Raw genomic sequence first — 27,739 nt, forward strand, 5'->3', positions numbered from 1 at the left:
TTAACATTGCTATTGCTCTGTATGTCGGGGGCGGGAGATTCATGTGATTGGTTGTTGGTCGCAAAAAATCGCCAAGCCTCAGACACGCCCAGCTTCAAGCTTATTCGACGCCTGTAGTGTAGACGGGCCGTTACAATAATCAAGCCGGGATGAAATAAAGGCATGGATAGCCATCTCCATTTCTGCGTTGGATAGAACCCCCCTGAGCTTGGCAATGTTCCTGAGATGGAAAAAACAGGTACGGGTCAGAAGTTTTATGTGTTTGTCTAGTAGCATAGACTGATCGAAGGTAACACCAAGGTTTTTTATGTTTGCCCTTATGTTACCACTGAATGAACCCAGGTGGCTTGCTACCTTAGAGGCGATGTTATCAGCCGCCAAGATCAAGACTTCCGTTTTTGATGCATTAAGCTGTAGGAAGTTGCTTGACATCCACTCCTCAATTGCAGACAGACATGTGATGAGGGTGTTTACTTTTTCCATTTTGACAGGTTTGAAGGAGAAGTATATCTGGATATCATCTGCGTAACAGTGATACGAGACACCTTCAAATTGGCTAATTAAGTGGCCCAATGGCAGCATGTACAGGGCAAAAAGAAGGGGGACTAAAACAGAACCCTGGGGCAGGCCGCAGGGCTTTTCACCCCGGTTACACTTTTCATTTGCCCTGTACGATGGGCGCTGTAAGTGATGAAAATGGGGGATGTTGGCTTATCAGACGCCCGCAGTTCAAAGCCAAAGTGCGAGCATGGGAGTGAGAGAGCGAGGGAGAGAGGGCGCACCGGTACCGGCGCTGTTTTTATTCGAATCTGGTGCTAGCTGCGCTAACGGATATAAGAAGTAAATGTTGCTAGCAAATTGGCTAGAACCGGCCCTGGTACTAGACTATGTGTCTGCCAGCACAAGAAAGGCTCTTTCTTGTGCTGGCAGACACATAGTCTAGTAGATGCAGACACATGGAAACAAATTGACGGGGCGCACTTCTCACGCGCACACACTAAAAAATTCCACGCGCTCCACGCTCACATTATGCTGGACCCACGTGCCTTAGCACCGCTGCTATGACTCCATCCTAGGGGAAACACTGAATTGTTTAGAAGTATCTGTGAGTTACACTGTGTGTGCAGAGGGAACACAAGCACTGCAGTTCAGTATATTAAGACAAAGGCACGTGGAAATAGCACAAAAAAAATAAAGATTGGAAACAAGAAAAAAAGCAAATTGATTTCACAGCCACCTGTGCTGCCAAGACTAATTGTTTTTTTCAAAGTCACGCCAGAATGAAAGCTTCTCCTGACTACTTACAAGCAAGAAATTGGAAAAATCACTGAAGCTTTTTATACACTAAAACAAACAAATAAATAAAAAAGGAGGGAGGAAGGTGAGAGGGAAATAACAGAGGCTTAACAACTAAGAGAGGGAGGAAGAATGGACAAAGAGCTGAGTCTGCATCCTGTCTCATTATCAAGAAAGACACTTTGAATCAGAAGCTGTTTTAATGAACATAAACCAAAACATAATAGTAAGATATTTGCAGGTCTAACCTGTTAATCAGGGAGATGACGAGGGTGAAGAGCTCGGAGTAGAGTCCTGAGGCCATGGCTTCCAAACACTCCAGAGCTGTGACCTTAGGGCCTGAGAGAAGAAGAGACAACAACAGTACAAACATGAAGAACATCAACAGTGTACAGCTGTAGGGGTTTCACTTTTTCTATTTTATCATGGAACAATATGGGCTAGTGGTTGTGAGGGTAAGGATTCTGGTTCTTTAAGGACTTCTTTTTGAATGACTATCTAAACTTAAATGATTCTAAGGGTGCAAGCGATAACCCAATCCCCTCTAGTACAGAGAACTCTCAATGACCAAACGCTGGGTTGTCTTTGTGCAGTGTATAACATCTAAATAGAGTCGTGCAGGGATGAGTGCTAAATCCTGGGAATGGGTTAGCATTTCTGGTTACCCCGTCCTAAAGTCAAAGTTTTTTTATTAGGTTTTTGAATTAGATGTATGAAATAGATTATTTGGTTAATTAATGCTTAATGTGACTTAAAAATAATATCAGGGGGAAAACATATTTATAAAAACACAAGAAGCTTCAGTTAAAAAGTGCAATAAAAATATATACATATATATTACACATGTAGTTTAGGAGATATTTATAAATATTATGTATGGCTTAAAATACTTTTCACGTTTTGTTCAAGACATCACTGCACCCTCTATACAAATGAGCTTCTATGAACTGATCCTCACACACTATCAGGGATAGAGCAACCACAGCTGACCACATCAGAGGTTCAGTGGAGAGTCGGTGTGCAAATGATCTAAAAAGAAGATTTATCAGTTGTTTTTTTTTACCCGAGTTGTCGCCCTGGCCACCATCGTCTGCTTTCCCTCTGAATGAGGTGGAGTGCTGCATTCCTTTAGCCTGGTGCTTAAAGATGGAGGAGGACAGCTCCTCCAAGGTGCAGCCCAGCAGGTACGCTGCCTTCTGGGCCCATTCATGTCGGGCAAACTGCCTACGTCCAGCTAAAAATACAGTAGAAGTGGTTTAGAGTACAAAGAGATATGCAATTAGGACCTGAGGAAGAAGGATAATGAAATGACAGCTATAGAAAGACAAGAGGGTGAAGCAGGAATAGTAGAAACAATAGACGTGCATCAGAAAACCTGAGTAGTTTCTGTTTCTTCTAAGCTAGAGGAAAAGACACTATAAAAGTAGAATAGTCCTGGCCTTTCTCAGCAGGTGTGGGTGGTACATTGTCTGACTGTGGGATTGGTGTGAAAACTGACAGATAAGGTGTTAAGAATCCTACTTGAGGCTGAGTTTGTCAATCAATATAACATTTAGTTCTTTTTTCTACCCGATCATCTCGCCATCCATGTTTAGAGTACGACGAATAAGCATGATGTGGGAAATGACTCCTATACGGAGATTCCACTGCTTCCTTTTATTCAATATGAGCGTTTGAGTTCATGGAAACACAGGGCACCGTTTCTAATGCGTCAGTGGCTCTTTATATGAACTACAGCCACTTTAGCCATGCTGCAAATGACTGTGGATACACCCACAGACAATTGGAGACATTTAAATGTTGTCATCTTGTCTGATCCTGTGTCTTTTTTTACAAACTGGAGGTGTATATCTCTTGCACTTTCCTTTATGTTGCAATTGTGGGGCTGCTCTCATTAGCCTTTTGGATTTTTGCAACAGAGGTTCGGTTAGGTTCAGTAGCTTAATCCCGAAGCCCTTACAGTCAACATGTCGATGTATCCTTTGGGAAGATTCTTGATCTCAAATTGCTCTGGATGGCCAGAAAGTGTGTGTGAACCCTGTACTGCAGCCTTTGCCTCTGTATGAATGTGTGTGGCTAAGGGAATTGCAACTCATATGTTTAAAAGTGCTCTGAAGGGTCGTAAAGCCTGGAAAGGCTATATAAATACAGTCCATTTACCACTTAAAGGTCCACTCCGCTAATGTAGCTTGTCAACATCAATGTACAAGTCTTGAGGAATCTATACAGACAGTTTAACAGCCGAATAATGTTTCTATGGTAGGGATGTTAAAAAATGCGAGTGCACCGGTTGAAAGAGTGCACATCGGCTACAGTGTGGGTTGAACTCGCGATGCATCGATTGTAGCGTCTTTGCATCGGTAAAAAAACGATTCATTCATATAATATCCTCTCATCCTGTCAACACTCTGCAGAGACGATCTTTGATCTTTGCTTCGCACTACGGAGGCCGAGAGTCTCAGTCACACATGGAAGTCGAGGAGAAAGAGAAACACAGCGCACCGAAAAATACCTACAAATCAAACGTTTGGCAACACTTCGGATTTTTCAAGAAAGACGGACAACTTGAAAAATCGCTCGCAAATTGTAAACGATGCCGTGCCGCTTTAAAGTACACAAGTAGTGCGAGGAATTTAGCGACGCACATAAAGAGGCGACATGGGGTCTGCGGCTGAAAAGAGAAACCTGAGAGTTAGACATATGAGTTCAATCACTCAGTGAGGTGTTCTATCAGGGAGATGGTGACTGCCAATAATAACACTAGAACCGCCAATCGGGTCAATTTGACCCAGAGCTGTTTTTTATTGTATGTAACTTTTTCTCAATAAAATATTAAAGTCTCCCAGTCCGCGACTTTTCCTGAAAGTGTGTTATGTAGCACCCTATGTTGTTAAAAATGGTCAATATGAAGTCGGATTGAAGAAATCGGCAAAAAAAAAATTCCATTTATACCTATTTCCGCCCAGCGGGTCATATTGACCCCACCCCTTTTCGCGCTATTGATTTTGCGTGTAAACAAACATGACGTGTTGCTATAGCAACGCCTTTTGTCTACTGCGGTTCCTTATAGATTGAGAGATAGATTGAGAGAGAGAGAGAGATATATTGATAGCGACAGTCTGTAGTGAAGGAGCGTGCTCCCGCTCACGGGAGACTGCTCACGCTGCGCTCCGCAGCAAACAGCTGTTTGCTTTTCACCCAACAACCGCCTCACAAAGTTAATAAACTAAACAATTTAACAACATTGCTTGTCAAAACACCAATACCACAGGACCATTTTTCTTTTTAAAAGCAATACTTTTACCTTGAAAATCAATGCATTCTAATAACGGGTCAATTTGACCCCGGTGGCGGTTTTAGGTATAAAAAAATCTCTGGCGGTTCTATTGTTAAATGTCTTCCTTACTGTAAGCAGTTATGAAATACCTGTTTGTGAAAGGTTATTTGTATTTTTTATTGTTCATATAGAAACCACTGCTTTCTGCTCACTGGTGAGTTAGCCTATGAATGAGTGTTAAGCACATCAGGCAGCTGTATGGGCATTGCACTATGGTAGTTGTTATTTGCACATTGTTAATCATAGGCAATGCAGCCTTAAATAGTTTAACTGTGAGGTGTTATACAATGGTACGTACTCTGGAGACAGAGAACACTACTACACTTGTGAAAAGGCCTGTTTGTGAAAGGTCCAAGTGTTTTGTTTTTTTAAGCTAAAAAAGAAGCAGCATGATGGGATGTGCAGTACTAGTAGAGAGAACCAAATATGTAAAGCACTTTTTTGTTTATGATTTGCTGCATATAAGGAAATTAAGGAATAAAACTAAATCCTCTGTCATACCATATTGAAGTATCATTATTTTGCATCGTGTTGAATCGCATCGTATCGCATAATGTTGAATCAAATCGAACTGTATCGCAACAGGGGTGAATCGTATCGTATCGCATCGCCTGGTGCTTCAAATGTATCGTTAATGTATCGTATCGGCCTCAGTGACGAGATGCACATCCCTATTCTATGGCTGCCAAAAGGGGTCTGCAAAGATTTCTTAAATGATGTCAGTTGATTATCTGGGCTTGGACACTGTTGTAACATAATATGTGATTGAGTTGCATTATACAAAGCGTTAACCCATTCTACGCACTACTACTACTCCAACAAGCCGTTTAGGACAGAGAGTGAATACACATACTATACAGAGATGCTGTATGAGAAATCAATGTGAGTTTGGAAAATTGAACAATATAAATCTATTCTAGTAGACCTCAACAATGGAACTATGATCAGTAGAAATGGCCATGACATGGGACCTTTAAACATCTAACCCCTGAGACACAGCTTCCCAGAGATTAACAGAGAAATATAAAATCTGAGCTAATCCAAATGCTTTTACCACCATTCTGGGAAATTGGCCCTACCTTTTTATTTTTGCTGGTCATTGTTAACATTCAGATTGGCAACTTCCTGTATGACAAAACCTCCACTCAAGTAGCCAATAGACCAGTTTGCCCAAACATAATTTGACCTGTTGACTTCAGGGGATTTAACCAATGACCCTCCGATTGGTAGACCCCCAATTTATTCCACTGAGCCAAAGCCTCCTAAAATCTTTTTCTCCTAATTGCCTAATTGTATCCACCAAACAAATATTTTCTTCTGCAGCTATGGGAGAAAATGAACTAAGCCTCACAGATTTCGGTAGTCTTTTGGTGGAGAAACACTTGATCATACATTGACTGGTTTGGGTCTGGAGGCAATTCAAAGCCAATGTCTTGAATGGAACCAAGGCAACCTGACAGCCTGTGCTGCCAGCCAATCATAGAGCTCAGATACAGAGCCAGAGAATCAACAGGAGCTCCCTGCCAAACACAAACTTCATGGGGATACACAGTGTAAGCTGGGAAATACAAGTTGTGTGTCAGAGAAGTGAAAACAAGCGTTACTTTGCTTATGAGAGTGTGTTGTAATACGAGAGCAGCTCGGGAGTTGAATGTGGGCGACATGGGGACGCATCAGAGAGAGAAGTTTAGAAAAGGGACAGTAAAGTTCTGATCCTGGTGATTTGTATCTCGCAAAAGAGAAAAGGGTGAGACCGGGAGCGGGAAGACGTCATGAAGCAAACACAAGGGAGAGAGATGAAGAGAGGAGGGGAGAGAGGGAGGAGGAGCAGAAACAATAAAAATGCTAATGTCTTAAGGCCTGGAAGGAACGATAAAGGCATTAACACATAAAATACAAACAAGAAAGCCTCTGAAATAAAGTGAAAAAGTTGGGTGTTGTTTTTCCATTACCTTCATCTCCGTCTGCGTTTGATAGGGCGCAGCATGCAAACATGCAAGCAGAGAGAGGGGGTTAGAGATAACACAGTTCAGAGATTCATCAGTTCACAGCAGCAGCAACACATGCACAGTAGCAGTAAACCACAGTGACACCACCATCATGCTTTAGAAGACCAAGCTGAGCAGTTAGACATGGCGCTGTTGGATCCACAGACCCCTGGTTTGGATGCTAAATGGTCCTCTGCCAGGAGCTGAAGAAAGTTACACACTGAAGACTTTGAAAATTGAAAATGTTCCGGCTTCATGTTCTTTTTAGCCTCGCTGTCATGTTGACACTGGTCTTAGCTCAGACGAGGTGTGCTGATTATTCCTGAAACAGAACATCTTTGCTTTCCTTCCGAGGAAGCAACACAGCAGAGGTGAGCCACCTCCACTTCTCATCATAAAACATGAATACACACTTATAAAGAAATGTGCTGGTCAAGATGTTTGGGAAGAGTTCAAAGTCCTGGAGGAATATAAGAAATTCCTGTCAGGTATTATCTGTGTTTATTATTAGACTTGAAAACAATTGATAGGAAGGTTTTTATAAAAATTACATCGGATTTATATTTAACTCGAAATTATTTCAAATAACCTTCGAGACTCTTTGTTGAACATGTTTACTTAAACTTGTATCATAAAGTCAAATGTAAAATGTGTTTTATTCTGTAATGGAGCAACTCTAGTAGTGCAATAATCAGATTTCGATTTGATTCACATGTCAAGCCTGACACCTAGTGGCAGTAAGAGGAATGTCAACACCGTTCTGATTTAACACATGCATGATGATTCCTACCTTTAGTGGCTCCTGCGGCCCCTAAGTGGTAAACGGCCCCCAGGATGAGCCAAAGGGCCTTCTGCTCCTCCCCAGAGATGCCCAGCACCTTCATGGCCGCCTGCAGCTTGGTGAACTGCTGCGAGGCTCGCTGCTTGTCTTCAGGCTGGAGAGAATGGGATCCAACTTTAGAAATCCCTAACAGGAAGTGCAATTGTTGCAGCTGCAAAAAGCTACTACCACACATTACATTACATTTAGCTTTTATCCAAATCAACTTACAATAGGTGGAATAAACCATCAATATACACATTCAGTTGAAACAGGTGGGTTTTCAGGTGGACAGAAGTTGTGTAGATGTTAGAGCCCAAAGGATACATTGACAACAAATGACAAGACATTGAGGTACGGAAGTTCTAAAACAATTGTTTCACAAGTTTGTCTTTGACACTTCTTGGTAGGAATTATGTAAATACAATTAGTTTTAGCAGGTATATAGCTCGTTCAAATAGATAAAGATTTATTAAATCATAAAACAGACAAAAGAGAAAGCTCTTGAATTACCTTAGACTGTGGGAGGATCCCAAAAGCACTGTTCTGAGCCAGATGGTTAAAGTGCAGCTCCGTTCTGAAGAGAGGAGCACAGAGGTAAGATATTAGCAAATGAAATGATGTCAACGTACCTGTATTCAGATTTGGTTTATCATTTGTGACGCAAAAATATTCAACCTTGCTTATTTATCTTCTGGAATCATGTATGTGTTAAGTGCACAAGTGTGCTTATATGTTTTAACCTCTAACTTGAACTGTTATTATAATCCCAATAAGTATTATTGTTACGACTCAATTTTATGATCAAAAACACATTCAATCTCCTGACTACAACATACTTGATGCAACCTGATCTGATGAGCTGTGATGCTCAAATCAAAACTCATCTTCCTGCAATTGGAGGACAATTTAAACACCCCTTTTACTGTCATTGAACATCACAAAATATGTATGACTTGAAAAACTAAAGGACTTCATAGTATTGCTATTCAAATGCTGAGGTTTTGTTGAAAAAAAGAAATGCTAAAAGAGTCACCTCAGGCTGCTGTCGGCTCCGGCCATCATGTAGTAAAAGACGTTGAAGGTGGACTCCTCCTCGGGCCGCTTGCTCACCCTCAGTTTCTCCAGCAGCATGGTCTGAGCCGGAGGAGAACACAGGTTCAGTTCTACTATATGTCTAAAATAGAAGTTGATGAGTGTGTGTGTTTGTCTTTATCACATTATGGGGCCCCCAACATGTTAGCACAGTCACAACATGGGGTCCAAAAATCTTTCAATAAATCCCGACAATTTATTTTAAAGATGTTGCAAATAACATAACAAGAGTGCGTATGTGTGTTTGGGGGGGGTACCTGGATGGAGGCAGAGGCCACCTGCCCAGCCTGGTCGAAGTCGAGGGACACTACGTGGGAGAAGCGGCTGGCGTTGGTGTTCATAGAGGTGGAGCTGTTGCCAAAAGCCTCCAGGATGGTGTAGACTGCTTGCCACTTCTCAGCTGTGTCACAAAAAGAAAAAACTTAAAAGTGGATCTCAACATTTGTTCTGGAACATCAGTGCAAACTGTTTTCAAATGGTTCATCCGCCCTCTTGTGTTTTTTTTAGTTAGCAACAATAATAATACGCAGTTTGTCTAAAATCAACCAATTACATACTTGACCCCAACCTATTATGTATTACATACATGAATAGACAATGGATTCAAAAAGTCCCCGCATGTGGACTGACCTTACTGTGAAGGAGACTAAAGACAACATGAGGCTAATAAAGTGTGCAAAGAATCATTATACGAAGTACTGATCATACCTTGAAAATAACTCACTGTATCTACTGTAGTTAGCAAGTTAAAGGTCCCATGTCATGCTTCTCCGGTTATCACCCGTCCCCTTGTGTGTTATGAAAGTTTTTCTGCATGTAAACGGTCTGCAGAGTCACAAACCCTCAAAGTACACCCTGTAGCGAGTAAAACTCTAACACAGAAAAGACCACTGTAACACATAATCACTGATGTTCAGCTGTAACAGTGGTGGACTCATCAGAACAGAGTGGGCAAGCTGACCAATCAGAGCATACTGGGCTCACAGGGAGGGGGGGGCAGGAGCTCCAACAAGCCGTTTAGGACAGAGAGTGAATACACATACTATACAGAGATGCTGTATGAGAAACCAATGTGAGTTTGGAACATTGAACAATATAAATCTATTTTAGTAGACCTCAACAATGGATCAGTAGAAATGGCCATGACATGAGACCTTTAAGTGTTTTTATAATGATATTATGTTATGAATGGCTGCTGCTCCACTATCTTTGTAGTTTTATGTGCCTAACGTTAGCTATCTAACTCCGGCAGTGCCTTTATGCCTTAACTACTAAAAAAGTGGCTTTAATATGTGGAAATGATTCTGCGGATCAAAATGTGCCCCAGTCGTAAATATACGCTAGCCACAGATGATATTTAGTGCATTATTGGAAATATCCAATTTGTTTTAGTCGAGGGAGATCTTGCAATGCTAACTTCCAGGTAGGCCTACAAAAAAAACACGATTACTGTACCACTCTACTAGTCAACTCTATCTATTCATGGGATTGTTGTGATAACTGCTCTCTTTTCTCTCTGGAGGCTTACCAGAGAAGATCTTGCCTGTGCTGCCGGCGATGGAGACCAGGTACTGCACCAGGTGCTGGCAGTTGGTAGTCTTGCCACTGCCGGACTTGCCCAGCAGTACGATGGACTGATCCTGCCGAGTGGTGAGCAGGTTCCGGTAGGCAGACTGGGCCACGGAGTAGACATGAGGTGCAGAGTCCTCACGCCGACAGCCTTTGAACATGTGCATTACCTAATGGGGCAGAAAGAAATGTTAGCTTTTAGCTAAAATAATATAATCAAAATGTGTAAGTATTATAGAACTTCTTTGCCACAGTGAATACTGCAACAATAAATAAAAAAATGCAAAAATCCTACTGGTTTTTCGTAGAGGGAACCAGTCTGATGCTTACTTTGGTCCGCATATAGAAATACATCTTCCCTTGCCCCTAGTCTTAAACGTACCTTCTCAGAGTACATGGAGGGTGTGCTCAGGGGGTTGATGACCACCATGTTGGGTCCGGCGTAGGTGTGGTTGAGGTTGCCTCCGTAGCGCTGCCTCAGGCAGTTCATCACACTGGACTCATTGAGATACAGCAGGGAGGCCAGGTCCTCTGAGCGGTTGTATGACGGAGGGTTGGCCTGCAAACAAGGAGGGGTAACCACATGCATACGTTTCAACACCACCAGCCTATTAGCTAAAATTGGAGCTAGCCTAATGTCCAGTGGTACTGTTATATGATTGAGAGATAAAACTGTGTCGGGGTTCAAGTAAGATCCCTCATCTGGAGGATTGTCGAGAGCAACTGAGGAAAACTGAGGTTCTTTTCTACCAAATGGCCAAACTAACTTCTGTTTGCAAAAGGTGAAACATGTTATACAGAAAACATATACCTTCTATGATGAATTCTCTACATGATTGATTTACTAAGTATTCCTGTATTAAGCAGGATCACTACAGCTAAAGAACCCCAACAAGTTGACCTGGACCCTGAAGCACAAGATCCCTAACTTTGCTCTACCATCTCATATTCACCTTTTCTATGTCGTCTTCGTCAACTTCCAGTAATGTCCCATCATGCTCCAGTTTGATTTTCACCTTGCCCTCTGGCAGGGAGCCAGCTTCTGTCTTCACCACGGTGGCTGTGTAGAGAAAGGATAGGAAACACCGTTAGTCCTCAAACTCATCTGTTCAGCTAAATGAAGCACGGACAGTTTAGGATTCCCATGTTCAGAACTGGGAATTAGGCAGATAACCACATGGATGTAAACGGAGCTTCTCATGTTCGGAGGAAATAATATAACATTTTCCCTTTGAAGACTGGAAAACAAGATAAAAAGGAACCTAAATATGTGAAATGATAGATCCTAGATACAATGCACAGTGGAGTATGGAAGTTAAACACCATGCATTCTTGGTTGTGGTGTTAAGGGGAAAACCATTTTAAAAGGCACCGCAAAGGGACATGAACATAAAGATACTTTGGGCGACGAGGACACAATGTATGGCTTTTCTAGTTATTAAAGGAAGCATAAGGGCAAGAAGCCTAGCTGCTCTTTACAACAGTAAAACAACTGAAATGGTAATTCATATATCTGTGCGTTCAGCGCAAAACTGGAGTCGGGACATGGTCTATCTTGGAATGAATACACACAACTCAAATTCTCGAGAACACATTGGGCCAAGTGTAATCTGGGAATGAATCTGCCACGTCTGAAAACAGTAGTTTAGCTTTGATTGGTTAAAAAAAACATACCGTTAACTGAAGTATAAATGTGTCTGAACTCAAATTCTGCAATGAGCAGTGCAAAGAAAAGGTTGACATTAACATTGCAATTGAAGAATAGTAAGACCAAATTCCCGATCAGAATAACTGAAGTGCTGACAATTCACAAGCAGAACTGGTGAATGCATTTTGTATGTGGATGTGGCTCAGGGGTGAACATCCCAGGGTCTACCATTCACAGGGTCAGTGGTTGAATCCCCAGACATTGCTGTAAACATCTGGAATTGGCCCGATACCTTACCCCAAATCACTCCCGCAGGACGACGCTATTTTCAGGGTTCATACACTTTTTCACCAATGATTTTCAATGACTTTTCCATGACCTTTACCTCATTTTCCATGACCAAAAACAATTATTAATTTATTTTAACATGGTAAGCTGGAAAATAAGGTCTGCATATGAAACATGTTGTGCCTATCTAAAACAAATCAAATAGTAGGCTTACAGTAAGCCACTGTAGACTAGAGGGCATGATTGTAAAAATCTCTCACCAGAAAACAGTTAAATGCCATTTTACGTTTCATTACTATACAGTATTTATTATCGTTATAGTATTACTATTTTGGCGATTAAATAAAATATAAATTATATTTGATGCAACTTTGGTTACAATTCCATGACTTTTCCAAAACTTTAGGAAAAATATTGTTTTCCATAACTTTTCCAGGGCCTGGAATTTGCATTTTGAATTTCAATGACTTTTCCAGGTTTTTAATGAACGTAGGAACCCTGTATTGTGTATGTAATTATATAAGTGTATGTACGTCCCTTTGGATAAAAGTGTCAGCTAAGGGGCATGTCATAATAATAGTTTAATAATTATGCTTTATTATTTTTATGATTCAGAAAACAAAATGAAAATACTTTGGAAAAAAATATCAATTTAAATCCAGTCTTCTTTGTAATTATTAACAATACTTATTTGAAGAATTGTATATGGAATTTATTTTTTTAAACAGTCATTTATTTACCTGTTTTTTTTTTTAAAGACACCCACATTTTTAAAAGAGAAAGCTCAGAAATGTAAAACTTGTGTATGTATAAATGTAACATTCTTTGCACAATTTATAATAGAGACATGTTTAAAAAAAAAAAAAAGGGAAAGAGAGAGAGAAAGCACATTGCAAGGAAAACGAGAAAACATTTCCTGCATTTGAATGTTTTAAAAGTAATCCGTCTCACCCAGGGAGAAGCCATCTTTGTGGACCAGCCAGACTTTCTCTGATCCATACCAGGCCTGCTCGGCTGCGATCTGCTCCTCTGTCTTCACCTGGGGGACACAAAGGATAAGGAGATCAATGGGTGGATAGCAGCAGAGAGCAGAGAAGAGGGCATTGTTATCGCCACGGCACTCGTAGTTCAAAACCAGTACATGCTGATGAAAAGCTTGATGAACATGCAGTGGGGCACAGTGGATGGAAAAGTCTCCCACTGAGCACTGCTGCTCCATCAGGGTGGTGTTTTTATGTGTCTGTCTGTCTGTGTGAGGAACTTCAAAAACACACACATGTCAAGCCTCAGGGGTGTGTGAAGGGGTTCAATGGTAACCGTGGAAACACAAAGTACCAGGGAGTACAACATTTCAGTGAGCACAAAAGGGAAAAGTGAGGAAGGACCAACAACCATAAACTCAAATAATAGACCTTAGAAAATGTAAATATGAAAGAACACATTACACAAATGTACCATTCTAATGTTGGCTTTAGATACAATTTATTTCTAGAACAAAACACTGAATTTCATGGTTTTTGGGTTTAAAAATGATGATAAAGTGTTATAGTAAATCGTGGGTTGATCTGTATATGTAGTTGTATGACATGTCTTACTTTAAAAAAATGCAGCCCCTGTGCATGGCCTTGTTGAACTCTTACCTTAATTAAGCTGAAATATTTATATTTTTCCGAGGTCTTCGTCTCGTCTCCTAACTTTCTGTTGTTGTACCTTGACGGTTTATATTAGCATTGACTTATTTAAATAATTTAAACAAACTAACAAAAACCCAAAAAAAAGTCAGACTTGTGGAAGTAAACCCAAATAACTTAAGAAAAATGATGTAAAACTTGGTGACTACTTAAAGTTCACATCATTTCAATGGGACGAGTGACCAAGACACACTGCACTTCACAAGCAAGCAAAGGGAAAGAGCACAACACAGCACAACATTCTCCGGTGGGGGGGGGGGGGGACCGTGGGACTCGGCACAGTGCAGGCCCCACCTGGGACTGCTGGGCTGCAGCATGAGATGCCTGAAGGAGGGCCACAGGGTCCTCTTCCACTGATCCCTGGTGATTTGGCCAGCATGAAGAGGTCAAAAGTCACAGTTATATATGGGTAACAAATGTTTTGCCGACACACATATGAATAGATAAGCACACAGAGAAATGGAAGTATCATCGGCATGTTGTCTGAACAAAGACTGGTTTGTTATACTTATCCTGTGGGAGAGATATCAAGTTTCAATGTGATCATCAATGTGAGGATCAACTTAATCCTCTCACTGTCGTTATAGTCTTTCTGCTTAAAGGGGCCCTATTATGATCATTTTCATAGTTGTATTGTGTGCCTCTACTACTTAGCCTATCAAGTACAATGTGTTGGAGCGCTAGCCAATAGAAGCGCGAGTGTTACATAGCGAAGTCACTTTGTCGTGGAAGTAAACTACGGCAGGGGGGGGGAGTCTGTGAGAAAGAAACTCCCTCTGAAGGGAACTTTGGGATTTTAGCCTTAGCAGACCATTTACATGCACAAAAAACCTATAAGACACTACAGGAAATGGAAAACCGAAAAAAGCATAATAGGGCCTCTTTATTACACTTTGGGGAAAGGTTAACTGATTCTGGAACAAAAAGCAACTGCAGGACAACAAAAGTAGTAGTAGGTTCATAACTAAACATTCATACTCAGGCATTCCAACCGTCAGTACTAAAGATACCAAGCCCATGCAGGTTCCTTTATCAGCCTGGTGTGTTATGGAAATAGAGATGTCGTCATGCCACTGTGTGTTACATTGCACCTCATGTCCATGGCAAAACAAGAAAAGCTTCTGGCTGAATCATTCATACTTTATGGTGTGTGTAAAATATGGGGAGCGAAAAGACTCAGCGACTGTTCAGAAAGTATATTTAGGCTGACAACACGGGTAGGAGGAATAAACAACAGTCAATTTTGATCTCTGTGTTTCTTTGCCCTAAACATATCATATTTAAGCATCTTTATCACCCATAAATCTACGACTCAACTAGGAGATGTGGCTTTGTTTTGCAGTCACAACCACACAGGAGAATCTGATGCTAAATACTCTTAAACTAACAATGTGTGAGTTTTGTTGGCATATTAGGTTAGAGTTAGTTCCTTCAAAACGTTTTCCCCTGGCTAAAGTAGCTTTAGGGTTATCCATTATTCAGTATATAGACTCTGACTTGAAATACTGCAGACGAGTGAAATGAGAAAAAGTTAGAAGTATTCTGGTCCTTACACTCTGACAAGTCACACGATTACAAACTCCAGCCAGGAGGCCTAGAGGAAATCTGGAGGGCTGAGGTACCTGGATGGGGCCCGGGAGGGGGCTCTGATTCTGCGGGGCGGCAGGGACGGGGGCTTGGACAGAAGCCGGAACACTGACTGTCAGCTTTGCCACAAAGCAACCACAGCGAGACAATGACAACCACCAAAAGCAGTGTGTGAAAGGCATCGAGGGAATGGGGGGAAACAGGACAAAGAAGAAGAAGACAATGTCAACATGGACTTTTGGATGAAGAAAATGCAGTGCATAAAAGCATAGAAAAAGTTAATGGACAATGGAAAGGGATGACATTTTTTTTTTTACGGTTTTAGGGGGATTAAATAAGTCCAAACTATCAGAATGACATGTTATTGGGCAGCAGGTCTGACATTAATTCTGTTAGCAACTTGTTAACATGCCTGAGGGGAAACCTCCCCTTTAACGCCACTGTTCAATTGGGAACTTTCTTGGAGTTGACTCCTCTTATCAAGTTTAAAAAGGCTATTATGCCAATTTCTAGGTTTCATATTTGTATTTTGTGCATCTAATGTAATGTTTACATTACATGTTACTTGTTAGACGCTTTTATCCAAAGCGACTTACATTCTCAATACTGTGGACAATCCCCACAGGAGCAATTTGGGGTGGACACAACAACATGCTGAATGCAGTGGGGTTTGAACCTGTGCTCCCCTGATCCAAACACCAACGGACTAGTTCACTGCGCCACAGCCTCCCTGTTTACAAGCTTTAATGTCTGAAACATTCTTTATTTTCCTAATACTGCATGTATAACACACTACAGTAAAGGGAAAACCCCAAAAAGCATAATAGGGCCCCTTTAAGGAAGTATCCTTCTCCAGTTAAACTTCCATTCTACCATTCAAACATTTGGACAGGACTAGATATCAACAGACATACAGTTATAGTACTTTGAACCAGGCCAGAAAATAGTAGATTGGGATATCCCTATAGAGTTGGTGTGTAGGAAACTGGGATTGATATCTGCCTTTTGAGAGCAGCCATAGGTTTCAGATAAGTAAAAGGTTGTTAGCAATACAAGTGCATGATGAAAGCCAGAGAAAGTGAGTTAGATAGGGTAAGGGTAAGAAAGATAGGGCCCGGACAGCAGCAGAGGGGATCATATTTCACTCTGTCATAAGTCACCACTGGTGGGGCAACTGTTCTGCTCCTAATCCCCCAGCAAGGAGGGCGAGAGACTACCTCCCAATACTTTCCTCTGCTGTGTCTCTCTGTAAATACACACCAATAAACCAAGCATGGTGAGTAATGTGAAGAACTTAGGGGCGCAGTCATGGTTTGAGTTAGGGATGCTGAGGTTATGCTAGCCAACACATTACAAAACAACCCTATAATAGGAATAGAGTGGTGCAGCGATGATGTCTTTTTTAGGCCAACCCAGAAGTTAGCATTGCATGGGCTCCCTCGACAAAAAGCAATGGGATTTTTCCATAGAATTTTGAAATATTCCAGAATAAGATCTGTGGCAAACATATGTTAATGATGCTTACACATTTTGCAAAGCAGCAATCAATCTCCACATGTTGACATCACTATTATAACTTATGAGTAGGGTTGGGTACCGAGAACCGGTTCGGAACCGGTTCCAACATTTCGATTCCAACGGCATCATTTAGAAATGTGAATTTCGGTTCCGCTTTTCGATGCCTGAGGAAATGTTTCTCGCCGCTCTCCGTAGCCTACTGTATGACTGCGGCGGGGCGGGAAATGTAGCGTTGTACCTACACTTCCTACAGCGTAACCATGTTCGCCTAGGGCGCCAGATCTGTGGAGGCGCCCTGGGGCTCATCCTAATTTTCGCCTTGATGTAACAACATTCATAATTAAGTAAATGTTACACCCTTTTCATCCCGGTTACACTTTTCATTTGCCCTGTACGATGGGCGCTGTAAGTGATGAAAATGAGGGATGTTGGCTTATCTGGCAACCGCAGCGCACAGCCAAAGTGCGAGTGAGCGTGGAAGCGAGCGAGGGAGAAAGGGAGGGTACACCGGTACGCGCTGTTGTTATTAGCATCTGGTGCTAGCTGCTCTAACGGAAGAAGAAGATGTTTCTACAATGATGTGGAGGGAGAGTCCTCTCCAGTCAGACTGAGAGGCTGATAACTACAGCTCAGTGAGGTAAAGGACTCTGAGTGTTTAGATAGTTCACTTTAGTCTAAGTTATCTCAGTGGGTCTCAAACGTTTTGATCACAATTTATGTAAACATATTGCCAAGGCACTCCTTTATAATTATTGGGATAAAACAGGTTTGAAATCATTCCAATGTATACTATAGGACAGTAAACCAGACATATCGTTTTAAACTGGAGAGATAACAAAATATGCACAAATAAAATAGTAAAATAAGATATGAATGAACAACAAAAATAAAATACGTTACTTGTTATTGGCTATGGTAGTTTACTGGTTATGTTCACATACTTATTTAATTATTAAAATGTAAACCGATCTTTTTCATATGGGTGTTTAGAGTTGTACCCCCTAGATCTAGTCTCTAGTAATTCTGCTTAAAGTGCACCAGATTGAAGCATTTTACTTTAAAATGTTCAAACATTTCTTCCAGGTATGCCAGAGAAGGCAGATATGCTTGTTTTTCTCAACAAGAACTGTTCTTTAAAAGTTGGACTGTTGCACTGTTGTAGCTTCAGTGGTTCTCAGGTTACAGTTACATAGCAGTGAATATAAACAGACTGATTAATGTGAATATTACTGTAAACTAACCTGTGTAAAAGTTTCTCGAATAAATGTAATTTTTTTGGTGGAAGAAGCATGTATCATTTTTTTACCCTGCCCCTCAAAGAATCGGAATTGAGAACCGTTAAGAACCGGAATCGAAAAGTAGAATCGGAAATTCAAACGATACCCAACCCTACTTATGAGGCCTAAATGCAATCAACAGAAGTAAAAAGCTAACGTTTGGCTATACAGACGCATTACTTCACGTCACTAATGCTAAACTAAAGGTGGTCTGGTGATCGATGTGATGATTCTGAAGTTTAGCAGTCTCATTAAGTCCATTATTAGCAACCGCCTTCTTTGACACAAGTTTCAGACATTGACAAGTGACATATTTAATGACGTATTCTATGTTCTATTTCCTCCTAATCTCTCCTAATCTTGTTTAACCACAGACCTTATTTCAGTCACAACGAAAAACGAATATAAAAAAAGTGACTGAGAGAAGGGAAGATGGAAGTGCTAAGATGCTAGCTCATTTCCAGGTTTAGGACTCTATTAGGTGAAGCTGAGCCCATATTCTAATTTTTGTTTCAAATCAAAAAAAAATTACTTGGTTGTGTAAAAGATTAAATGGACAGACAAAGAGACACAAAGCAAAGACAATACAAGAATAGTGTGCAGGTAGACAGCAGGGTGATTTACAGGGGCACCGAAGATCCTCATCAGACGTCTCTGAGCCTCCTCGGTGGGACTGAGCGGCGCCTCCTACAGGTCAGAGCAGCAACACATTGACACTAAGCAAACTGACAGAGCCGAAGCAGAGCCCATGACTTCACACAATTAGAGAAAAATATTCCTCTTACAAATCTATCTGGAATCATTTTCCCTAGAGGACATTCCTGTCATCAACATTACAAAGCATATTTTTGTAGTATCTGATTTAAAAATACCTTGTTGTTCAAAGGTGCTTCCAACACCATGCACACTGGTAAATCCATTCCACACACACTAATACAGTATACAAGTGTCTGGTTAAGAGAGTGATATTAGAAACACACTAGTTGCAAACAAACCAGCAAAGCAAATCCATTTACCAAAGACATATGGACAAACATAAGGGGTCTGACTGCTTTAAGCCTGTGGGGAAGAACCCTAGTCCTAATGCAACTAATGTGTTTATCTTATCATCAAAACAGAGCCATAATTCATGTCATAAATACATTCCAGAAGATAGATCTGTCCAGCAAATAATAATAATAATATTTCAATTCGACAGCAAAAGTTGTAGGCCTTTCTAGAGTTACTTTACTAGTCAGAGGCAGCGTGTTTTTTGGAGTAAGCTGAGACCCAGTCAGGTCTTGCACAAATTCAGCATGAGCCCAGGAAAAACAGTATGTCTGCCATCTGTTCCTGGAGAGTTGTACTATCTGTTCATGTTCATGGGTTTTGCTTTGAGAATGTAGTAATTGGATCTACATAGGTCTCCTGTTGGTTAACTCAAACTCAGTCTAGACCACTGAAATCTTGCGTTTGGAGCTGTATCCGGTGGGACTCTGCCTTTTTAAACAAGACTTTTGAATTACATTCTGCTTAACAATCACCGGAATAGGAAATTATTGTCAGGAAGTAGATATACCTCCTACTCCTCAACAGCCATTGCAAAGGTGACCAACAATAAAGGCCTTGTAAAACTTGACTTTTTCAGTGTCAAGAAACAAATAATGACTAAGACCAAGGTCTAAAGCCCCTCTGGCAGAATATGTCAGACATATCAGAAGCAGATGCATTTTTTATGTGGTTTGTCTTACAGGTAGTATTACAAAATAATCCTTAAGATTGTTCAAAATAAAAAGGTGTATTAAGATTCAACTTATTGTCATTACGTAGTAAAGTAGGTAGTACTATGTAACGAAACGGTTTCTCTGCATTTGACCCAGCCTAGTGTTAGGAGCAGTGGGCTGCCATTATGTACGGCGCCCGGGGAGCAGTTTAGGGAACGGTGCCTTGCTCAGGGACACCTCGGTAGCACTTGGTATTTCCGGGACTTGAACTGGTGACCTTCCAGTTGCCAAGTCCCTATGGACTTCACCACCACCGCCCTATCCCCTTGGAGCAAAACTTTACATTGACTATACTGTCTCTTTTCCACTGGGGATGGACAGTAAACTTCAACACAACTGATGGTCATACGTTTTCTTGTCGAAAAGTGCTTAATGGTTGAACAGAAAGCACAGTAAACAAATTGAAACCAGGAGTTCAAAATAAAACGTCTTCTAAATAATAACAACTTTTTCCGTAGTTATTCTAAAAAAAGGTACACATTTAGTGTTCCATTTCATTTTCCGTAGCTTGCCAACAATGGCCATCAAGTAACTCGAAAACCAAGACACACCGAGGTTACACACAAATATGGGGCAAACTCCATACTGTTCTTTTATCCCAAACATGCATTTCAAACGGTCGTGCAACTTCCACACCAATTTCCCAAATGTTGATCACACATGCAAAGTGTGGACAGTGTACCTCTTGTTGACTGACAGCAGTTTGTTGAATGAGAATCAGAGATTGAGGTGGAGACTGTGGACCGGGGCTGGGACGGAGATGATCTTTGCTGACAGGAGCTGCAACTGGAGAGGGTTTCGCAGCTGAGCTGAAACGTGGTGGAGGAGAGAGGGAGGCAGGTTTCTGGGACACTTGGGTGGTAGGAGGATTTGTAAGACTAGGTTTTGTAGCCGAAGGAGGATTTGTAGGACTAGGTTTTCTGACAGAAGGAGGATTTGTAGGACTAGGTTTTGTAGCCGAAGGAGGATTTGTAGGACTAGGTTTTGTAGCCGAAGGAGGATTTGTAGGACTAGGTTTTCTGACAGAAGGAGGATTTGTAGGACTAGGTTTTGTAGCCGAAGGAGGATTTGTAGGACTAGGTTTTCTGGCAGAAGTTGATCTGTGTGCAGGTACAAAGCCAGGAGGTGGAGACAAAGGTGAGGGCTTGGGGGATGGGATAAAGCCAACAATTGGTGGCATTGACAAGGGTCTGGAATGAGTGGATTTGGAAGAAATAGCCTTGCTGGGGGAGTTTACAGCAACAGGAGATTTGACATCATGTGTAACTGGACCAGAGCTTGTCGGTTTGTGATCAACCTCTTGTGGCTTTGGGGTGGTTTTATCCTCTTTCTTCTCCTCTTTGATTACCTCTGGCACAACTACATTTTCCTCTTTCTTCTCAATTTGCTTCAACTCTATTTTCTCTGGTCGTTCTTCCCTAATTATTCGTGGACGGGGCTCTCTTGTCCTGCCTCTTACCATGAGGTTCGTCAATCCTCGCGAAATGTCGTCTTTTTCTTCTGTTTTGATGACGTCATGTTTAAAAGAGAATGCTGGCATTACTGGGGCCTTAGACATTGAAGCTGGCGCTGCTTTAACTGGTTCAGCAGCAGGCTTGGCTGCTGGTGGAGCTCTGTCTGATGGCTGTGTTGGCACGGCGGTCTCGTCCTCTTCAGTTGGTACGACCTTCCTGACAACGCGACGAATCACCTTTATTACTTTCTTACGTGTCAGACCATTGTCTTCTGTAGGATCCATTTGGTTGCCATTGGTGACATTCCCGTTGGCTGGACAGTTGACCACACTTTTGCCCACAATGCCATTTTGCTCTCGCTCAATGTTCATAACTGGCTTTGGGCTCAGATGTGCTTTTGGTGGTTCAGGGCTCCTTAATAGCTCTGTCGTCTTTGAAGGGGCCTCAGGGCTTTTGAAGCGTTCTGGCACTTTAACAGGTTCCCTGACTTTAGGTGGGGAGGGACTTCTGACCCGGGTTGACAACTCGTTATTCGAAACGGACGGGGGACTTGTTGCCCGGAATAACCCCCTGCCAGGGTCTAGAGCTGGTACTGACTTGGCCCGGCTGGGTGCCCCCTCACTGTCTGGCTACTCATAGAGAGGAAAGAGAGGTGGTATAAGAACATGAATGATGAAGGAAAATCCAAGCATCATATCTTTAATAATCAAGATATTGGTGATTCTTTGAGCTGAATGTATCATTAATAATTGTTTAAAATAATGGCATAACGCCTAGTAAACTACATGGTTACAAACCATAACCCTACACAAATGTAAGAAGAAGAGGAATGAAGAGCTAACTGCGCACTGCCTAACCCCTCAGTGATAATTTAAAGTAACCTGAAATCACACATATGGCACTTGCTGGGGGATCTGACTGAAGGCCATTTGTTCAAACTTAACACCAAATGACCAGATGCTAACAGTAACTCCTGCATGGCTACTCTAAAGCAGACAAACGGGACAATATTTACTTACACTTTTGCTTCCTGGATCTTCTTTGATCTAAATATTTTAATATAAAAAGAAAACTAAATCAAAACCTTCACACTACATGAGGCTATTCATCACAAATCGTGCAAAGTCACAACATGCACATTTTCAGTTTTATTTGCATTTAAATTATGTTTGCACTGCAACACGTTCTCAAAATACAAGCAGTCAATCTTACTAATTCAAGGGCGTACAAAGTATGCACTCACGGCATTGTAAGTGAACTTGTTAGGTGTCCAGCAAACGATATAGGTGGTACAATATCAAAACGTCTTTAACGTGCTTAGGCATGAGAGTGAAAGCTATTACAATCTTAGTGTGACACAAGCAAAAGCCACACGTATCTCAAGACACACATGTTAATACACAGTGTAAAACACCGGAAAACCATGCAGTTTGAGAAATGTCCAAGTGAGACTTCCCTTTTGTTCCCAGAAGGAAAAGCGAGATGAGAATGCCATGTTGGCTGATCTGCTGTCATGGGCTGTGATGGATGAGATGAGAGCAGGAGGAAGAGGAGGGGAAGGGGAGCTAGGAGAGGAAGCATGGTGAGAACACAGACAGGTGAATAGAAACGACAATCTTCAGGGATCTACAGAGATCTTTGAATTGTCAATGTTGCCACACGTTGATGGCAAAGCGATGAATAGGATCTTGGAGAAGTAGTGGAGGTACAGAAGATTATAGCAGCAAAAATACACCACAAAAAAAAAACTAAAGGTTTGTAAAAAATAAAAAGGATCAAACATTGTCAACCCACTATAACCAAATGGTGAACAACGCTCCACGAAACCATGAATGGTGAACAAAAATATAAGCATCCCTGGTAACTTTTAAATGAGCAAGAAGAAAATGCCAAAACAGTTCTGAATACATGCATCCAGCTTCAGAGCAACATCAGAAATAAATACTGTACAGGCTTATTTTGAAATGTTTTGAGACATTTTCATTATCCTATTTCTAGATTCCTTGTTTTTCAGTTTGCCCACACATCAAACATTTCTCTTTCAATTATAATAACTTATGCTAAATCTCTTCTCTGTCGTGCACCTTAAGCAGCCAATATAGGTAGGTATCCTAAGCTTCCGAACCCAAGAAGAGCAGGAGCATTAGCTTTAACCAAGCCAATGTGAATTTCTACCACGGAATACAGTGGTGCAGTGATGATATATTTGGGGAAGCCAACACACAATTTAGCTTCGCAAAAACTCCTTTGACAAAAAGCTGAAAATAAGATCTGTGGCAAACAGACAATGATACCCGTGTTCAGTGGGATCACGTTGAGTAGTCTCTTTTGGTCACCTGTAAGTAGCCAAAGTTTTGAACACAGGTAAAAGCTCCCCAGTACGGTTTTTACGGACCTGTTTGATGTCATAGAACAGAACGTTAAAATATCTTAAGCTATATTAGCAATGGAATCCGGAAGTGCTCAAATGCTAACTAATTTTTGGGTTTGTGACTCAATCCTTCAACATTCTATTATATCACTGTTAGAAAAATACATTTACCGCACTGTAAAACAGACTGTCATTTTTTGGATAATAGTCACATGCTGAATGCTTCAGAAAAACCTGCTGCCTGAAGTTTACATTGTACAGGGTTAAGTAGATGGGTTCTGCCTCGTCTAACGTATTTCATGTCTTTTCACAGTGCAAAAAAAAACTGGTTTCCCTTAATCTGATTCAGACGGTAGGCCTTTAGCCCTTCACTGTATGGGATAGTGTTCAGGTCTGGCCTGCAGTCAGTGACTTTTATCAGTGATCTGGTCACTGAATTAGAACACTGACTAACAGCTTTATTTTTGGATCAGACAGTGTTAAAGTAGCGATGTGGGACAGATAACGCTCTAAAAACAAAAGAGGAAAACGCACATAGGCCTGGCTGAAGTCATACATCACAAATATCTATTTTATATACCCTACTAAGATGAGTAAGCCTTGACAAAACTAGTCAAATTAGACACCAAATATCAGAGCACACTAGGGTATTGTTTCTCTATGATATCAAGTCAAGCACAATTCAAACAATATTTCTGAATTGCATTTGTTTTGATCGTTTCAATGTCTGTAAGAACTTGCCCAACTCTTGTTTTTTCACAGAATCAAATCTAATCATAAACCTAAAAACTCTTAGCAGCAGACATTTATTCTAAATAAAGTCCTGGGTTTACAATTTGTATTGGATACAATTGTTATTCAAACATACTTGCAATCATATACAATGAATGTTTTCTAGTTTTTTTAGCACTGGTCTGGTATTAGTAGTTGTACTTTATTTACACAGGAGAATTTTGCATTTCATTGGAATAGAGACAACAGCGTTAATGTCATACCATTCACATATGGAAGATGTATGTCAAATATATCATGTTAAATGTTTAAAACAAAGAACTGTGGCATTGCATGCAACCAAACCTTTCCAGCTCGGAAGCATACTATTCAACAGTGGTTCAACATTATAATACAGAATCAACATGATAGAATTTGGTCCATACAAAATATCCCTGAATGTCACCTGACCCTATGAGTTTATAAAGTGAGTGTGAATAAGTTGGTCTAAAAGTAAACATACCCTAAAACTTTACACGTCATAGTCAAAGTTACATACAATATTGACCTTATCAGAACACCACAACATATGACACAATAAGTAAAACATTTGCTGTAAAAAACCACAACATAAGAGTCCACTAAATCTAAACTACATTTCCCAGGAGTTCATACATCGGCACGTGAGCTCACTGAGCATGTCAACGTCTTCAAACCAGCCAAACTGACATTTCTCACACTTCTATGTTCAGATTATAACACTCTTATTGACTAACATCCGTGTAGAAAAAGGGAAACTGTCACATAGCACAAAAGCTATAATTGTTAAGTGCTTGTTTCAGTTGGAAAACCACTTAAGCTGCCCCCTCAGCTAGCTCTAGTCTATAAATAGAGCCACCGGCTGTGGGACCTCGAGGGCCCACACAAAAAGACCTATTTCCACCAAAGATCACACATTGTTCTACCTGTTAGTGAAGTATTTCCACAGCTTCTGTATCAAAATAGTTCCCACAAGTCACCGATCGAATCAAAAGCTGGTCAAAGTGGAGCAGATCCGTGTGAAGAGCGGAAAGTGAAAGAGCAGAGCCGAGGAGAAGGACTGAGAGGCCGGCTATTCCTGACAGCGGACTGACAAGAGCTGTGGGGACAGCTGTTGTGATACGAGGGTGTTGAGCAGGGGTAAAAATAGGAGCCTCTGCTCTCCAGCCTGGACAGGTCTGCCATGAACCCCCACAACCTCACAGACCAATCAACAGCCAAACAGTTGCTGTCATCTCAGCTGCTTCTGTGTGTGCACGTGTGTTTCTGTGTGTGTATCCATGTCGAGGAAAAAGCAGCTCAGGGTCTGTTAATGTAATTGAGAACACAATGGGTATAATTGCTAATGCTGTAGGTCAGCAACGCTGAAATAAAAGGACTTGAAAGTTGACATCGTGGTATGTTCAGGGGATTAGAGGTGCCTAATCTAATCGCTAATCATCTTGTATTTATGTGGAGCTGAAAGTAAACATTACTACGGGCAAAATATCCAAATAACTCATCTGGGGAGGGCTTTCTCAATAAAAAAAATCTAAAGTAGTTACCATCAAAACGCAAGAGAAATATGTATGTTGCTAATTAACTACAGATCATTTGTAATCAGTAAATTGGATGTTAAGCTTTAAAAAAAAGATGGGATTTCTGGGTATACTTACGTATATACAAACAAAATAATTAATCAGGGAAGTATTTTTAGAATGCAATACATTGTCAAAGGAGTAACAGAAGGGTTTATTTTGCTAACTAGCTAAGACTAATATCTGCACAGTCACAAAACAAATACAACTGCTATAATTTGGTACACTTAGGGAAAATAACCCGAACAATTAACCCAGGGAGTATTATTTGACTACAAAACATTTCCAAGTAGTTAAAAACCCCAAAAAAAAGGAAAGTTGTATGTTGCCAACTAGCTACAGCTAATATGTGCACAGTCAGTCTGTTTAAATTGAATAAGCAGGGACAACATAAATCCTACAGCAATTACATTTGTGGGATTATAGTGAGTCAAATGATATCGAGCCAGGCTAACATCAGTATGCTTAAATGCTCACAGTGACAATGCTAACATACTGATGTTTAGCAGGTTCACCGTATAACCATAATAGTTAAGTGTATAAAAAGCTAACTTTAGCTAGGTAGCACTAACAGAAATGTACGAGGCTGATGAATGTTGGTAGTAGTCTTGTAGTGAGTCACTAACCAGTCGAACATTTTAAACTGATGATCACATTAGAGGATTACTGATCATCCCAAGGGTAAAATAAATGTCCGAACCAAATTCATGGCAAGCTATCCAACCCCAATGTGGTGCCGTTTCAAACGTCTTGTTTAAACCAACAGCCCACTAAAAAATCTCTGAATCTCTGTCAGTCACATGTTTAACAGCCTAGCTGGATATCTAAAGACAATGACACATGGATGTTGTGGTTGGAGCTGCTGCTCGTCGTTCACATTAACAACACATGAGGAGTTATGAAAACCCTACAGGTTTGCAGCTTCCTGAATATCTGCAGAAACTAGAGTTATGATGCTCCGTCCAATCACGTACCTTTATACTTTGTCCAATCATCATTTCACGGTTTAATCCCACGTTCAGTACCTGCAGCAAATCCAACTACCCTTATATCTTCTTTACTTTCCTTATATTATCGATCTCTGTCTCTACTATCTGTTTCAGTAGACACACAGGACTGTCACATTCTTCATGTCTACACTCCAATGTGTTGCATTGTCTTCCTGTTTGAAACGGTTCTGTGCAGCAGAGAGGAAGAGGTGTTATGTAGAGCTTGCAGTGCAGAGATAAGCAGAAGCAAAGTGGAACACTGCTGGCAATGAATGAAAAACAGCTGCGACCGAAAATATAACTACTACTGTGGAATGAAAACCTTTCGATGAACATAAAAGCTCTGTTAGCTGGCTTCAGGCTATCAGCTTCATTAGCAGGACTGATCTGTATAAAGGGTATTTAAAAGAGTGGTGAGTGATAATGTGTTTTTGTAGACCGACCCGGCTCCCTAGACAAAAAGCCAATAGGATTTTGCTATTGGATTTTAGAGTATTGCACACAATATGATATGTTGCTGTTTATGTTACTTAAATGTTGATGATGTAATTTAGTAGTCACATTAAGTCACTTGTAAGCGATTGCTGTTTTAAAGACACAAAGAAGCTTGGGACATTCACGCAGTATTAACTGACATATTTTCATGTTGTAAAACAAATACGTGAAAATCTTATCAACCTACTTCCAGGCATATAACCAAAAACATGCTGAAAGGAAAGTG

General features: G+C 40.9%; 1 protein-coding gene across 14 annotated transcripts in view; it reads right to left on the minus strand.

Annotated features, from left to right (window-relative positions):
- Positions 1-27,739, minus strand: part of myo18ab (myosin XVIIIAb) — a 146,936-nt gene that overhangs the window by 85,677 nt on the left and 33,520 nt on the right. For 3 of the 14 annotated variants that reach the window (XM_034206465.1, XM_034206442.1, XM_034206450.1), the window contains exons 1-18: positions 25,379-25,565; positions 22,788-22,896; positions 22,351-22,377; positions 20,560-21,960; positions 18,739-18,801; positions 15,286-15,438; positions 14,027-14,092; positions 12,993-13,080; positions 11,059-11,165; positions 10,488-10,664; positions 10,065-10,275; positions 8,794-8,936; positions 8,478-8,578; positions 7,955-8,018; positions 7,412-7,556; positions 6,586-6,597; positions 2,360-2,530; positions 1,545-1,635 (exon numbers count right to left, since the gene is read on the minus strand). In XM_034206465.1, the coding sequence (XP_034062356.1) occupies positions 1,545-1,635; positions 2,360-2,530; positions 6,586-6,597; positions 7,412-7,556; positions 7,955-8,018; positions 8,478-8,578; positions 8,794-8,936; positions 10,065-10,275; positions 10,488-10,664; positions 11,059-11,165; positions 12,993-13,080; positions 14,027-14,092; positions 15,286-15,438; positions 18,739-18,801; positions 20,560-21,960; positions 22,351-22,377; positions 22,788-22,826 (3,059 nt within the window). In that variant the 5' untranslated portion in view covers positions 22,827-22,896; positions 25,379-25,565. Of the gene's footprint in view, positions 1-1,544; positions 1,636-2,359; positions 2,531-6,585; positions 6,598-7,411; positions 7,557-7,954; positions 8,019-8,477; positions 8,579-8,793; positions 8,937-10,064; positions 10,276-10,487; positions 10,665-11,058; positions 11,166-12,992; positions 13,081-14,026; positions 14,093-15,285; positions 15,439-18,738; positions 18,802-20,559; positions 21,961-22,350; positions 22,378-22,787; positions 22,897-25,378; positions 25,567-27,003; positions 27,185-27,739 lie in introns of those variants that run through there. The other 11 variants (XM_034206519.1, XM_034206510.1, XM_034206545.1 and 8 more) reach the window with 9 other exon arrangements.

This window comes from Gymnodraco acuticeps, unplaced genomic scaffold, assembly GCF_902827175.1.
Source record: "Gymnodraco acuticeps unplaced genomic scaffold, fGymAcu1.1, whole genome shotgun sequence".
NCBI lineage: Eukaryota > Metazoa > Chordata > Actinopteri > Perciformes > Bathydraconidae > Gymnodraco > Gymnodraco acuticeps.